The sequence below is a fragment of the Pezoporus occidentalis genome, unplaced genomic scaffold (assembly GCF_034315485.1).
Source record: "Pezoporus occidentalis ecotype Australia unplaced genomic scaffold, CSIRO_AGI_Poc_V1 ctg175, whole genome shotgun sequence".
Taxonomy (NCBI): Eukaryota; Metazoa; Chordata; class Aves; order Psittaciformes; family Psittacidae; genus Pezoporus; species Pezoporus occidentalis.
The window spans coordinates 1096907-1109203 of NW_026913586.1; the positions used below are offsets into that span (position 1 = coordinate 1096907).

Consider the following 12297-nt stretch of genomic DNA (forward strand, 5'->3'; position numbering starts at 1 on the left):
GTAATGGTGTGAACACTGCTGAGTTGCAGTTCTCTGTCTGGGTTTTCTGTTGAATGCTGTGGAAAAAAATCACTGTGGAAATTCTCTCTTTCTGTGGCCGCTCATTCCTTGTGAGCCCAGGCCGTTTCCTTCCCTCCCCAAACCTTCTTGTGTAATAAAGAGTCTGGGCTAGCAGCGTTTCTCCAGTACTCTGAAAAATAATGGTGCTACCAGTTTGTTGCAGATGGTCATAAAACTGCATGCGATACAAAGGCGTAGGAAAATAACTGCAAGGGTCTTACAGTGGGTATTTCAAGGGTGAAGTACCCAAATAGAGATTGGACTTTGGGGAGGCTGCTGCAAAGGAAAAGCTGTGCTTTGCTGAAACATAGAGCAGCTTCTAGGCTCACTTCACATACAGCAACCAGCCAGCCTGAAAGTGTTGCTGCCAGGGAAAGGTTAGGGCAGAGTCTAAAGGATGTTTTCTCCCTATCTGGCAGCTCCTGAGCTGGAGGCCTGGAGCACAAGCTGGCAGCAGGAGCTCTGTCCTACCGGTCCATAAAATCTAGAGCTCCCCATGCCCAGCAAGGAAGTGTGTGTCAATGTGGGCAGGTACTGCCCTCATGGTGTTTGACAACACCAAGGGTTGGCATAAAGGCTGGACCAGAAATCCTTGGCTGGGAGCTGGATATACTCCCCGAAGAGCCATGTAGCCTCTTGAAGGTTTTCTTCCATGACTGTGCAAAACCAACTGCTAGAACCCTCGAGGGAGCTTGTCCATGGTAGCACAGCTACTACTTCAGGAGAGCATACGTTAGGATCTGGCTCTCCTGTTTAGCTCCAGCTCCCTTTGAAAGTTCTCAGCCAGCCTGTTCCAGGGATCCGCAGGACAACCTGGCTCCTTTGGTGCTGAAAAGGGCTCTGGGTGCTATCCCTGGGCAGGGTGTAGTGATTATGGGCAAGGTTTTTCTGGCCTAGGGTGGTGGTTTGGGACCCTTCACCACACACATTTGCTAGCACTGAGCATAAGAGCAGCTTGAACCCCTGCACAGTGCTGCTGTGATAAATCTAAGCCAAGAGGCATTGGGGGAGTGATGGGGAGGCCACGAGCACTGTGGCAGGCAGCGTTTGCCGGGCTGCTAACCTCGCATGCTGTGAATCAGCTACCACATTTGCTTTTATTGTTGATGGCTGGGATGGGAAATGCAATTGAGCCACCTTAATGAAAAGCTAACAAAGTTGGGTTTGGACAGAGGGCTGGCATTCTGGTAGCCTTGCTTCTCATTAGAGAATAATAGGAATGATTTTACTGGGAATATTCCTAACCCTGTGCCTGCAGCAGTGGGCTGACCATGGGCTGAGACCCTATGCAAATGCAGTGAAAGAGGGTCTTTGAGGACTAAAGTGTTTATTTTGGATTCTACAAATAAAGAAATTTTGCTAATCTTATAGCAGCTGCTTCTCAGAGATATTTTTAGTGTCGCGCTCTGATTGTGTGTATATAAACAGCATGCTGGGGCCAAACATCTTCTAGCCTTCTGTAATTCCCGAGTCCGGTGTTAATAACACTCATTGTGAATTGGTCCAAGTATCATAGAATCATAGAATAGTTAGGGTTGGAAAGGACCTTAAGATCATCCAGTTTCAACCCTCCTGCCATGGGCAGGGACACCTCACACTAAACCATGTCACCCAAGGCTCTGTCCAACCTGGCCTTGAACACTGCCAGGGATGGAGCATTCACAACTTCCCTGGGCAACCCATTCCAGTGCCTCACCACCCTCACAGTAAAGAATTTCTTCCTTATATCCAATCTAAACTTCCCCTGTTTAAGTTTTAACCCGTAGAAAAGCTGGTGAGGGTATGTGAATCTTCCTTGATTACTCTGCCACAAAATGCTGGAGAAAGTCCAACAGAGTTGGAGGATGCTGCTGCTGCTCAAAGAAGGGTCCCAGCACATTGCCAAGGCTGGTGGGTTTCTCTTCCAAAGCTTCAGCCTTTCCCCACCCTTCTGAACTCTCCAGAAAAGTTACATGCTTCTTATCTCCTGCCATCAGAGGGAAAAATGTTGTTTGTACGTGGAGAGGTGGATGGGAAGGCCAGAAAGATGGATTGCTCAGATGTCTCTTTCCCTCCTGTTTAATGTAATATGGGGCTTGATTAGAAAACAGATCAAACAAACCCCAAAAGAAAAATCACCCTCCAAAAAAACAAACAGACTTATACTGGAATGGTTGAAAGGGAGGAGCATGGCAAATAATCTTGAAGTGCCTTATTAATCTGATTTAGTGGCTGTCTTTTTTTTGCTGGCTGAGACTTCCAGTGCTCAAACCCTTTTAAGACTGTAGAGTTGGTCCAAAGTGTGATGGGACTCTCCTATCTTTCTGACCTAAATCAGTGACCCAAAGCATAATATATTCTCTAGAACCATCTGTTTCCTCTTCTTGCCAAGGGGATTTCACAATGCCTGGCTGATCTGAATAATTGTACATGTGCAAGGATATGACATGCCACAGGGAGAAAATTAACTGAACAAGGGCAGGTGGATACTCTTGAGTTTTCTGTTGAAACTACTACCCTTTAGAAGGAGAGGGTGAAGACCCATGCAGCTGAGTAATATTTTATGCCCACACTAAGTCTTTTTTAAACCTACATATTTAAATTAAAAACAAATCAAAACCCAACTACACTTAGGAGCTATCTAGAGTAAACAGAGTAGATACCAAGTCGGCTTCTATTTGACAGCTCCTTTATCAAATGTCTCTGAGACTTGGTTTGGAGCAGTGTGAAACACAGGAGTACAGATGTTAGGTGACTAATTGGCTAAACTTCAGTGACCATGAACACACATCTGTTTCAACTTAGCTATTCACCAAATAGCCTGTAACAAGGCACTCTTCTTTAACATCATGTTTTCAGTTTTTTACTTCAGATTTGTTAGCTATGCCTACTGCCTGAGTTCTGGGAAGCAGGAGGTACCCAGGGACTGTGATCAAGGGAGCAATGTTGAGGGTTCTCACGCCAGCACTAGAGCTTTTTATAGCATTAACAGCTACAACTGCAAACAACTCATTTCTTTTAAATCTGCCTTCATACAAGAGACTTGGTGCTTCTTGTTCATTTTATCTGTTCTTATCACCCAGTTCTCTGGTTTGTTCGCTTCCTGCTCTGTGTACCTTTTTCTTAATTAGAAAATAGGGGGTGGTAGGGGCAAGGCAGAAGAACTTGGAAATTTCATTTGTATAATGCCATTTGTACAAAACTGTCTTGATAAATTCTCAGTACTATTCTTCTAGCCTGATAATACCACTACAGCATCCTTAAATAAAACAAATGGAGGAGAGGGATTTGATCCATTATTACGATGTCTCTTTGTGGAGTAGGTCCTGTAACATGGGTGTAGGATGGTTCCCATTGGTTCTTCCAGACAGTTTGTCATTTGTGTGCAGCCCTCTCCCTGTGTAATACGCCCCTATCCTGATGAGGAAGGGTGATTTCTGTGTCATGGGGGATAAGGAGATGTGTCGTGGTGACCAGGTGCTTTTCTTCAAGTAGATGTTGATGCTGTTCAGGAGGGTAAATGCTTCTCCCCAGGAATGGTGGCAGGCCTGTACTTCTGCAGTCAGCAATGCAGCATGGGTGTAGCTGTTTCATGGTGGAGAGCCAGCCTGGTTCCCAGCTGTGCTGTGAAACAAGCACTTCTTAAGAAGGAAGAGGGAAGGTGTGCTTAGCCATCCTGCTTGCGTCACACTCGCTGTGATGGGGCCCAGGTGACAGCTGGGATGCTGTTGCTGGGTACTGCCTTTAGCGTGGATGGGTTGGTCTGTGTCTCCCACTGCATGCAGCTGTCAGACCTGGCATTGTGTTTGCTGGAGACCAGGCAGATGGCAAATGGTAGGGTGAGACTTGCCAGGCATTGCGGAGGCTGGGTTTTGGGAGGCATTGACTGGTTCTTCTGCTTGTGTCCCATCTCTGATATGGGCTTGGGAATACGATCCTTCTGTTAGAAGTTGAAACCTTTCATGGCTGAAACCTTTCATTTTTATTTTTCCTTTCTGGGGTGTGTTTTTTATGAGCAAAAACCATTTCAGCCTTTTGTATTCTCCAGGAAATTGAAGGTATTGATGTACTCATTTTCCTCTCTTCATAGAGACCATGTGATTAAATTAACTTGTATTGGAGAAGCATGGCAAAGGCTCTCCTTGAGGAGAAAAAAACTGCTTTAATAACTAGGAATCTGGCTTTTATTGCCTAGTAAAATTGAGAATGTAGCACTGAGCATGCTCAGTTTTTTGCACTAAAGGCATCTGTTCAGTCAGTTTATGCACTGTTAACTAACTGCAAACCTCTTTAACAGCTCCTCTACACTGCTGGAAAATCCTGGGACAGGAGAAGGGCAAGTACTGCTGTTGTGCCTGTTGACTGATGTTGTAAATGGAGTGAGAAAGGCCCTTGAAGGGGAAGACGTCAAAGCTGACCTAGTGGGAAAAAAGCACAGGAACAGGTTTCCTCTTGAAGCATGCCAAGAGAGCCAGGCTTGGATGCATATGGGGTTCTTTCCAGTTTCAGGAAGGTGCAAAGTGATGCACTGTGGAAGGAATGGCTCCAAAATCATTAATTAAAGACTGTCCTTCTGGTGCACCTTATGACCAAGTTACTGTTAAGAATAAGGTTTTGCCAGGGCTTGAGCTCACTTTGTGCAGATTTCTGATGTGGAGTAGATGCCTGGGAGGATTGTGAGCAAGAAAAGGCTGTGAAATACATAGTTTACAGTGACTAAAAATGGCAAATATAGAAACTTTTTTTTTTTTTTTTTAAACAAGAGGGGATAATAGATTTCCCTCTCCTCTCCTGCTCTTGCCCTGAACACCAGTGAGTGAGTGCATTGTAATTTTGAAATGGGAAACACTTCTGCCATCTGTGAAGCAGAATGATAGGCTTTAATTAGATGAGAAACAAGAAAATGCAATTGAACAAATAGGCTTTCAGTGAAGAGAAAGAGAGTGGCGTTAAACATCTTAGTAGCTAAAGGGGGAAGGTGATGGCCCACTGATAGCATCTGAATCAGTCGTTGTTCAGATAACTGAACTAGATGATGTGTACATGGAAAACTGCGGTAATAACACAAATGGGCTCATCAGATGTGTCTTCTTGAGTAACAGGGCAAGCTGATTATATGTTTGGAAAGATGAGAAATAAACAGGCTGTAGAGGAAAAATCTGATCACTCTGGTCAGCCTCACTTAATGATCTTTACTTTTGTCTCTGCAGGCTGAGGACATCTGGGACCTGTTCTGTGGAAGCGGCCATGTCGCAAGCAACTCACCCACCCACCTTCCCAGTGAGCTTCCAACTCCTGAGCGTGGTGCTGGTGTTGCTCTTCCATGCAGATGGCATACATGCGGAGGGCCCCAGCGAATTGCCCGTGAACGACACCGAGGAGTGCACTGGCTCATACATCTGCAAAAAGGGTGTGATTTTACCAATATGGGAACCGCAAGACCCCTCATTCGGTGACAAAATTGCTCGGGCAACGGTATATTTTGTAGCAATGGTGTACATGTTCCTGGGAGTATCCATCATTGCTGACCGCTTCATGTCCTCCATCGAAGTCATTACGTCCCAAGAGAGGGAAATAACCATCAAGAAGCCCAATGGCGAGACCAGCAAAACCACAGTGAGGATCTGGAATGAGACCGTTTCCAACCTCACACTAATGGCCTTGGGCTCGTCTGCCCCTGAGATTCTCCTGTCTGTTATTGAAGTGTGTGGCCACGGCTTCACGGCAGGAGACTTGGGACCAAGCACAATTGTGGGGAGTGCTGCTTTTAACATGTTTGTCATCATTGCGATCTGTGTTTATGTGGTTCCAGATGGAGAGATAAGGAAGATCAAGCACTTGAGAGTGTTTTTTGTTACAGCGGCCTGGAGCATCTTTGCCTACACTTGGCTTTACATTATTTTATCTGTGTCTTCTCCTGGGATTGTAGAGGTTTGGGAAGGCTTGCTCACCTTCTTCTTCTTCCCCATTTGTGTGGTGTTTGCCTGGATAGCTGACAGGAGGCTTTTATTTTACAAGTATGTCTACAAGAAGTACCGAGCTGGCAAACAGAGAGGCATGATCATTGAGCATGAGGGTGACCGGCCCTCCTCCAAAGCTGATATCGAGATGGATGGAAAGGTTGCTAACTCTCATGTGGAGAACTTTTTGGATGGGACACTGGTGTTGGAGGTGGATGAGAAAGACCAGGACGATGAGGAAGCCAGGAGGGAAATGGCTCGGATCCTGAAGGAGCTGAAACAGAAGCACCCCGACAAGGAAATTGAACAGCTTATCGAGTTGGCCAACTACCAGGTCCTGAGTCAGCAGCAAAAGAGCAGGGCCTTTTACCGCATTCAGGCTACTCGGCTCATGACAGGAGCTGGCAACATCTTGAAGAGACATGCTGCAGACCAGGCCCGCAAAGCTGTCAGCATGCATGAGGTCAATAGCGAGGTGGCAGAAAACGATCCCATCAGCAAGCTCTACTTTGAGCAGGGGACCTACCAGTGTCTGGAGAACTGTGGCACGGTCGCCTTGACCATCATTCGCCGGGGAGGTGACTTGACCAACACAGTGTACGTGGACTTCCGGACAGAGGATGGGACGGCCAATGCTGGCTCTGACTATGAGTTCACTGAAGGGACAGTGGTCTTCAAGCCTGGAGAGACCCAGAAGGAAATCCGTGTTGGCATAATCGATGATGACATATTTGAGGAGGATGAGAACTTCCTGGTTCATCTCAGTAACGTCCGTGTGAGCACTGAGGCCTCAGATGAGGCCATTCTTGAGGCCAGTCGTGTCTCAACGCTTGCCTGCCTGGGATCACCATCTACTGCCACCGTCACCATCTTTGATGATGACCATGCTGGCATCTTCACTTTTGAGGAGCCAGTAATGCACATCAGTGAAAGTGTGGGGACCATGGAAGTGAAAGTGTTGCGAACCTCTGGTGCACGAGGAAATGTTATTGTGCCCTACAAAACCATAGAAGGCTCAGCCAAAGGTGGAGGAGAGGACTTTGAAGACACCTGTGGGGAGCTGGAGTTCCAGAATGATGAGATAGTGTAAGTGAAGGTTTTATTTGTTACTTACAGTCTCTGGTTCTCCTGACATTAAATGCACATGGCTCCCAGAGCTGCACTGGAGGTGTTTGGGTACAAGTGCATTACAGAAAGCCATGAATGGCCTTATGTGCTTTGGGGAGCCTGAAATGCTGCATTCCTGCCTTGGTAACAGACCAGAGAGTGATGCCTTCTCAGGGGCACTCCACTCTTCCAGCAGCAGCAAGGTTGGACTGGTTTGTGAGCCCAGCTTCTCACATGTGCCGAGCACATCTCTATGGCCTCAGCTCTACAGTGCAGTAGAGAACAAAACCGAGCTGGCTGTTACCGTCCAGTCACAAGGATCTATCTTGTGAAGGGCCAAAACTGAATGTATGAATTGTGGTACCTACTTCCCCTTGCCTGTTGAAAGTCAGGTCATCTGAAACTGGGTCACAGCCTGTTCTACTGATGCTCTGTTCAGGGCTTTGGTGAAGGTAACTTCACCTCGTACTCTTCTAAAGTCTGCAGTTCTTTATCACTGGCCAATGCATCTCCTGAAATAGTACTGTCATGCAGAGAAGCCTCATGGTTAGGATGCAACTGCAGCTACATTTGGCTGCTTGCAAATGATAAAGAGGCTGAAAGCTGTTGGAAGCTAATCCTGACTGTTGTTAGGTGGATGGTGGAAAAATTAGCGCTGTACCCTGCTTTATTACATTATGTGGAGCATATAAATTAGCCCAGTAAATCATGATAGAAAACATCTATCCTTGGATATGCTGTGAAGATATTTCCTTGCCCAGCTGGGGCTCTGGGAGGAGTGAGGATTGGGAGTTGCATTGTTCCAGCCTCAGGCTCTTCCTATAGTGAAGTCTGTGTCTGTACATCAGTCCCTGCCAGCAGTAGACTCTGTAACACAAAACCACTGCGTAGAACTTGGAGCCGTCACTGATAAAGGGCACTGCTGTGTCAAGGGAGAAGTAAATGTTAGCTTGGGTGCTGCATATCATACAATTGGTCTCTTAACAGCTGAGACAGACCCATGATGGTTGACGAGAGAAAGCCTTATGTTCTGTTACTTGCTCTGCATTCACAGGGAGAATGAAGCAAAAGAAGGAATCATAAAACTTCTTGAAGTAGGGGGAGAGAAAAAAATGCTTTGTAGTTCTCAGGAAGGATATTAGTTAGACAAGTTGGGGGTTTGACTTCTCAGGAAAAACTGAGCAAGAACTTCACAGCTCCAGCAATCCGGAGGCCAGAACATGCATGTTGCTCACACAAGGGTCGAGGGCACATGATACGCCATTGTTCCTGGCTCCAGAATGATAACTGTAGTAGCAAGGAATGCAGTTCTTGGTATTTTTCATTTTGGGGAAGCAGGGAGTTGCCTGCAGAGGTGCAATGAAGTAGGCTATAAGGATACCCCCAGAAGGTTCTTTACTTTTTAACCAGGTCGCTCGGCACTAGCAAAACTGGGCTACTGGCAGGAAGACTTTGAAGTCTGATCTCAGTTCCCCTGGGATGTGACATGTTTACTTGGCAGGCTAAACACAGAACCACAGAGGGCTCAGAGGCGCTTAGGCTTCCCCATGTCTTGGATCCATCACTCTGGCCAGGACCTCTGTGTTTTCCTTCATTCAAGACAGGTAGTGTCACCTGTCTGTTGGTGCTCAGGCTGTGATGGGGCGTTTTGCAGTGGGACAGTGGTGTCTTCTCCAAGGCTTTGCACCAGGACCCTCTGTGCTGTGCCTCTGCTGGTGGTCTTTCCTCCACTAATCTGTTCACTGCTGCCTTTTGCCAACAGCCCAGTAACCAACGGGTGTTCTGGGAAGAGGCTGACCACATCCTGCCGGCACTACTGCCTGGCCTCCCGGGGTGTGCTGATGTGCCCTCCACATGCCGGCAAGCCTCCTCCCTCCTTTTCTTACTGGCTGTCAGCATGTGCACAGCAAGCAAGAAACAGGGGGAAAACAGCTTTCTTAGAAACCCGAGGGTGTTTTTTCTGTGCAGATGCCAGGGCTTTGCATCATCTCTCTATTGCCTTTAAACTATCTCTCCCTGGAATCGCTGGGAGGGATGGTACATGGGAAGCACCACTTTAGGAGTTAGCAGCCTGGTACAGATCAGGGCTTGGGGAATGGGGTGAAAAGAGGTGGCAACTGCAGGGCCATATGTTGACCAAGAGGCTTGCTTCATTCAGGTAGGAGAGGACATGCACATACTTCATTTTCCTGGGAGAAGGATGAAACTGGTTGTAGAAATTGCAGTCTATTCATGTGCCTGAAAGGCGGTAGGTACTCATCTAAAGCTTGGCTGCTACAGTCTACGTTCAGGCATAGAATGGTACAACTGACTTGCAGAAAATTCCCTGCATGTCTGTTTGCCAGGGCACAAGTTTAGGACAGCCCTCCAGCAAAAGTGCAGTATAGTCCTGAAGCTGAAGTGCTGCTTACAGGCATCATCCCTTGGAAGAATTTGCTCTAATGGGAGTAAAGATATGTGCTAGCACAGTATGTGGATTATAGAGCTAAAGCCCTTTTGCTATGTCATTCCTTGTTAGCGCTGTCCTTCAGCTAAAATGCAGCTATGTAGAATGGTGCAATTCCCCAGCATATTTGATTCAGTTGAGTTCTAAACCTTGAGGATTTCCCATGCTTTGGTGGCCAAGAGATGGTTTTGCTTCCCTTTCTAAAGGTGTTTAGTGCCTCTTTGCCATTCTAGGCTGTATCAATCAGCTTGATAAAAGAGGGTAAGATGTGTTGTGTTTTTGTGGGGCACTAACAACAAAGGTAGGGCAGTGCAGGGGGACACAACAATAAAAGAAAACCATGTAAAAGCCTCTATTATTAGACTGCTGGTAAGTTCCAGTAAAATTAGTAAGTGCTGTGAGGGCCCTGATCTTCTGGAGACCTTCTTTCAGTTCCCAAAAGGCCCAATTACGTAACATGTTTGTTTGCAGCATCCAGAGAGACTTTCCCATTTTGCAATCTGTTGATGTCCCCTTTCCCAGAGCACACAGAATAGCTGTGTAACTGCTGAAGCCACGCCATTCCTGTGCATTTAAACCAGGATCTTATTCTGATGCTATCAAAAAGGATGCATAATGGAGAAGGTATTGGTCCTTCTATGGAACATTTTATTCCAACAAATGCCTGTAAGCATCTTGGAGTGATGCTTTTGTTCTCCTTGCTCCTGAAGCACAGCTTGTGTGTTCAATGGGTGCATGTTGGCAAGTGAAAGAAATGGCATTTAAATGTGTTTTGCAAAGGGGTTAGCTGGGTTTGTGAAACAGATTGTTCCAAGCTGTGTGGGAAAGCTGAAGTTGTCTGATTTGGGTCCCAGCAAGGTCAGTCTTAACTGATGCTTCACAGGTACCTGTGACTCTGAGACATTGGTATAGGACATGGTGGTATTACTTAAAGTGTGAGGCAGAGTCTTCCCTCTGGAGACATCCTCAACACAGTGATTCCAGCCTTGTCTTGCATCTTTGTTAAAGATTCAAAGTTTCTTGATGAGAACATGGAGAAGATGTGTAGTTCCAGGCTCTTCATGCCCAACCATCTACCACAGCTACCATGATCATACAAGAGGTCACTGATTCATCTAGACACTGTATTTTTATCTCCTGACTCAATGCCAAATAACTCAAAAGAAGTCCAGCTCCTATCTTAAAGGAGGAAGCAATCCTTCCCCCATCTCCTGGTGTCTCTTCTCCTTACTGTCTCGAAATAACAGGAGGGGCATCTTCTCAGATGTCACTGCAAAGCTATACAAAAACTGTGTGTCCTTTCGTGTTCAAAAAACAGTAGTTTTTCCAGAGACAACATTGCAACTGGAGTTCTGTTACAGTCTGCATTCTTACATCTGTACCACCACCCCTCAAAAGTTCTTACTGCATTAGTAAGTCAGTGAGGAAGGTAATGCACACAATTACATGGAAAACAAATTAAAGTGGTATTTCACCTATGCAATTTACATCTGTAAATTCATGGAGAATTCTGTGTCAATAGACCCTGTTCTTCATAATATATAACTTAGCTGATAGTTGCCTGCTGAAGGTTTAGGAAATTACACCCTTGGCCCACTGCATTTGACTTTTCCAAGTCATCTTTGGAATTTCTCTGGAAGCATAAATCTAGGAGCCAGATGCCAACAGTCACACAAATATAAGCCAAATTCTCTGATGTTTTTAAGGAAAGTGTCCCCAGAGACCATGTAGCCTCCCTCCCAAAAGTCCTTTAAAATTGTCAGTGTCAATATATACATTGTGGCAGGGGGAGAGCAAAGCAGTACTGCTTTTTTAAGCTTCTCCTTTCTTTTCCAAGGGAAGTTGGGTGAGGTGTTTCTAAAGAAACAGCAAAAATAAACCCCTGACTCAGCATTTGGACCTCTTGATCTCAGCTTTTCATCTGTGGCCTGCAGCTTCAGAGAAAAAAAAATGGAACCTCCAGCATGTTCATCCTCGCAGTAGAACACATCAAAGAGCAGAGAGTCTTCTGGTGTGGCAGAGAGACCTTTGTAAACCAGGCTGAGTGTGAAGGAAAGACATTCCCCGTTTCACATTTCATCGTTGAGCACATTATCTCTTTGTCTGTCCCACTTTGTTTGCATGGGTAAGTGTGCATCACCTCCCTGGCTTGCACAAGGTTAATGTCTGAAGCCACAGGATAAGGTATCATGACAGACCAAGCAAAGATTAAACTCTTATTCAGCCTGCTTCCAGCACCTACCTCAGGGTCCTTGGCAGTGTTCATGGCTAGGTTGGACAGGGCATTGAACAACCTGCTCTAGTGAAAGGTGTTCCTGCCCATGACAGGGGGTTGGAACTGGATGATCTGAAGGTCCTTTCAAATCCGTATTATTCTCTGATTCTATGTTTTCCCCTCACCACTGGCAGTCTTACCTGGCCCAGAGGGATTTGCAGGCAGTTCAAATACCACCACCAGGATCTAGATCTTGAGTCCTTGGCTGGAGCATCCAGTGCCCCGGGTCTTTCCCATGAGAGGTGGCCCTGGGCATGGCCCATAGCATGAAGCAGAGCACGTGTGTGGCACCAGGCTAGGGCATGGCACAGGGGACCGTTTTCATTTCCAGGGGAAATCTGGGGAGGAGAATTTCCCTGGGGCTGAAATGTATCATTGCTTTGGGTCCTGGAGGCCAGAAGCTGGTCATCCCCTCTTCAGGGTGGAAGATACAGCTGTAACAGGGTGAACTGTGTTTTCTTTTTCTCCTC

General features: G+C 46.3%; 1 protein-coding gene across 7 annotated transcripts in view; it reads left to right on the plus strand.

Moving 5' to 3' along the window:
* Positions 1-12297, plus strand: part of SLC8A1 (solute carrier family 8 member A1) — a 113831-nt gene that overhangs the window by 5748 nt on the left and 95786 nt on the right. For all 7 annotated transcript variants that reach the window (XM_062614349.1, XM_062614343.1, XM_062614345.1 and 4 more), the window contains exon 2: positions 5250-7085. In XM_062614349.1, the coding sequence (XP_062470333.1) occupies positions 5287-7085 (1799 nt within the window). In that variant the 5' untranslated portion in view covers positions 5250-5286. The remainder of the gene's footprint in view (positions 1-5249; positions 7086-12297) is intronic.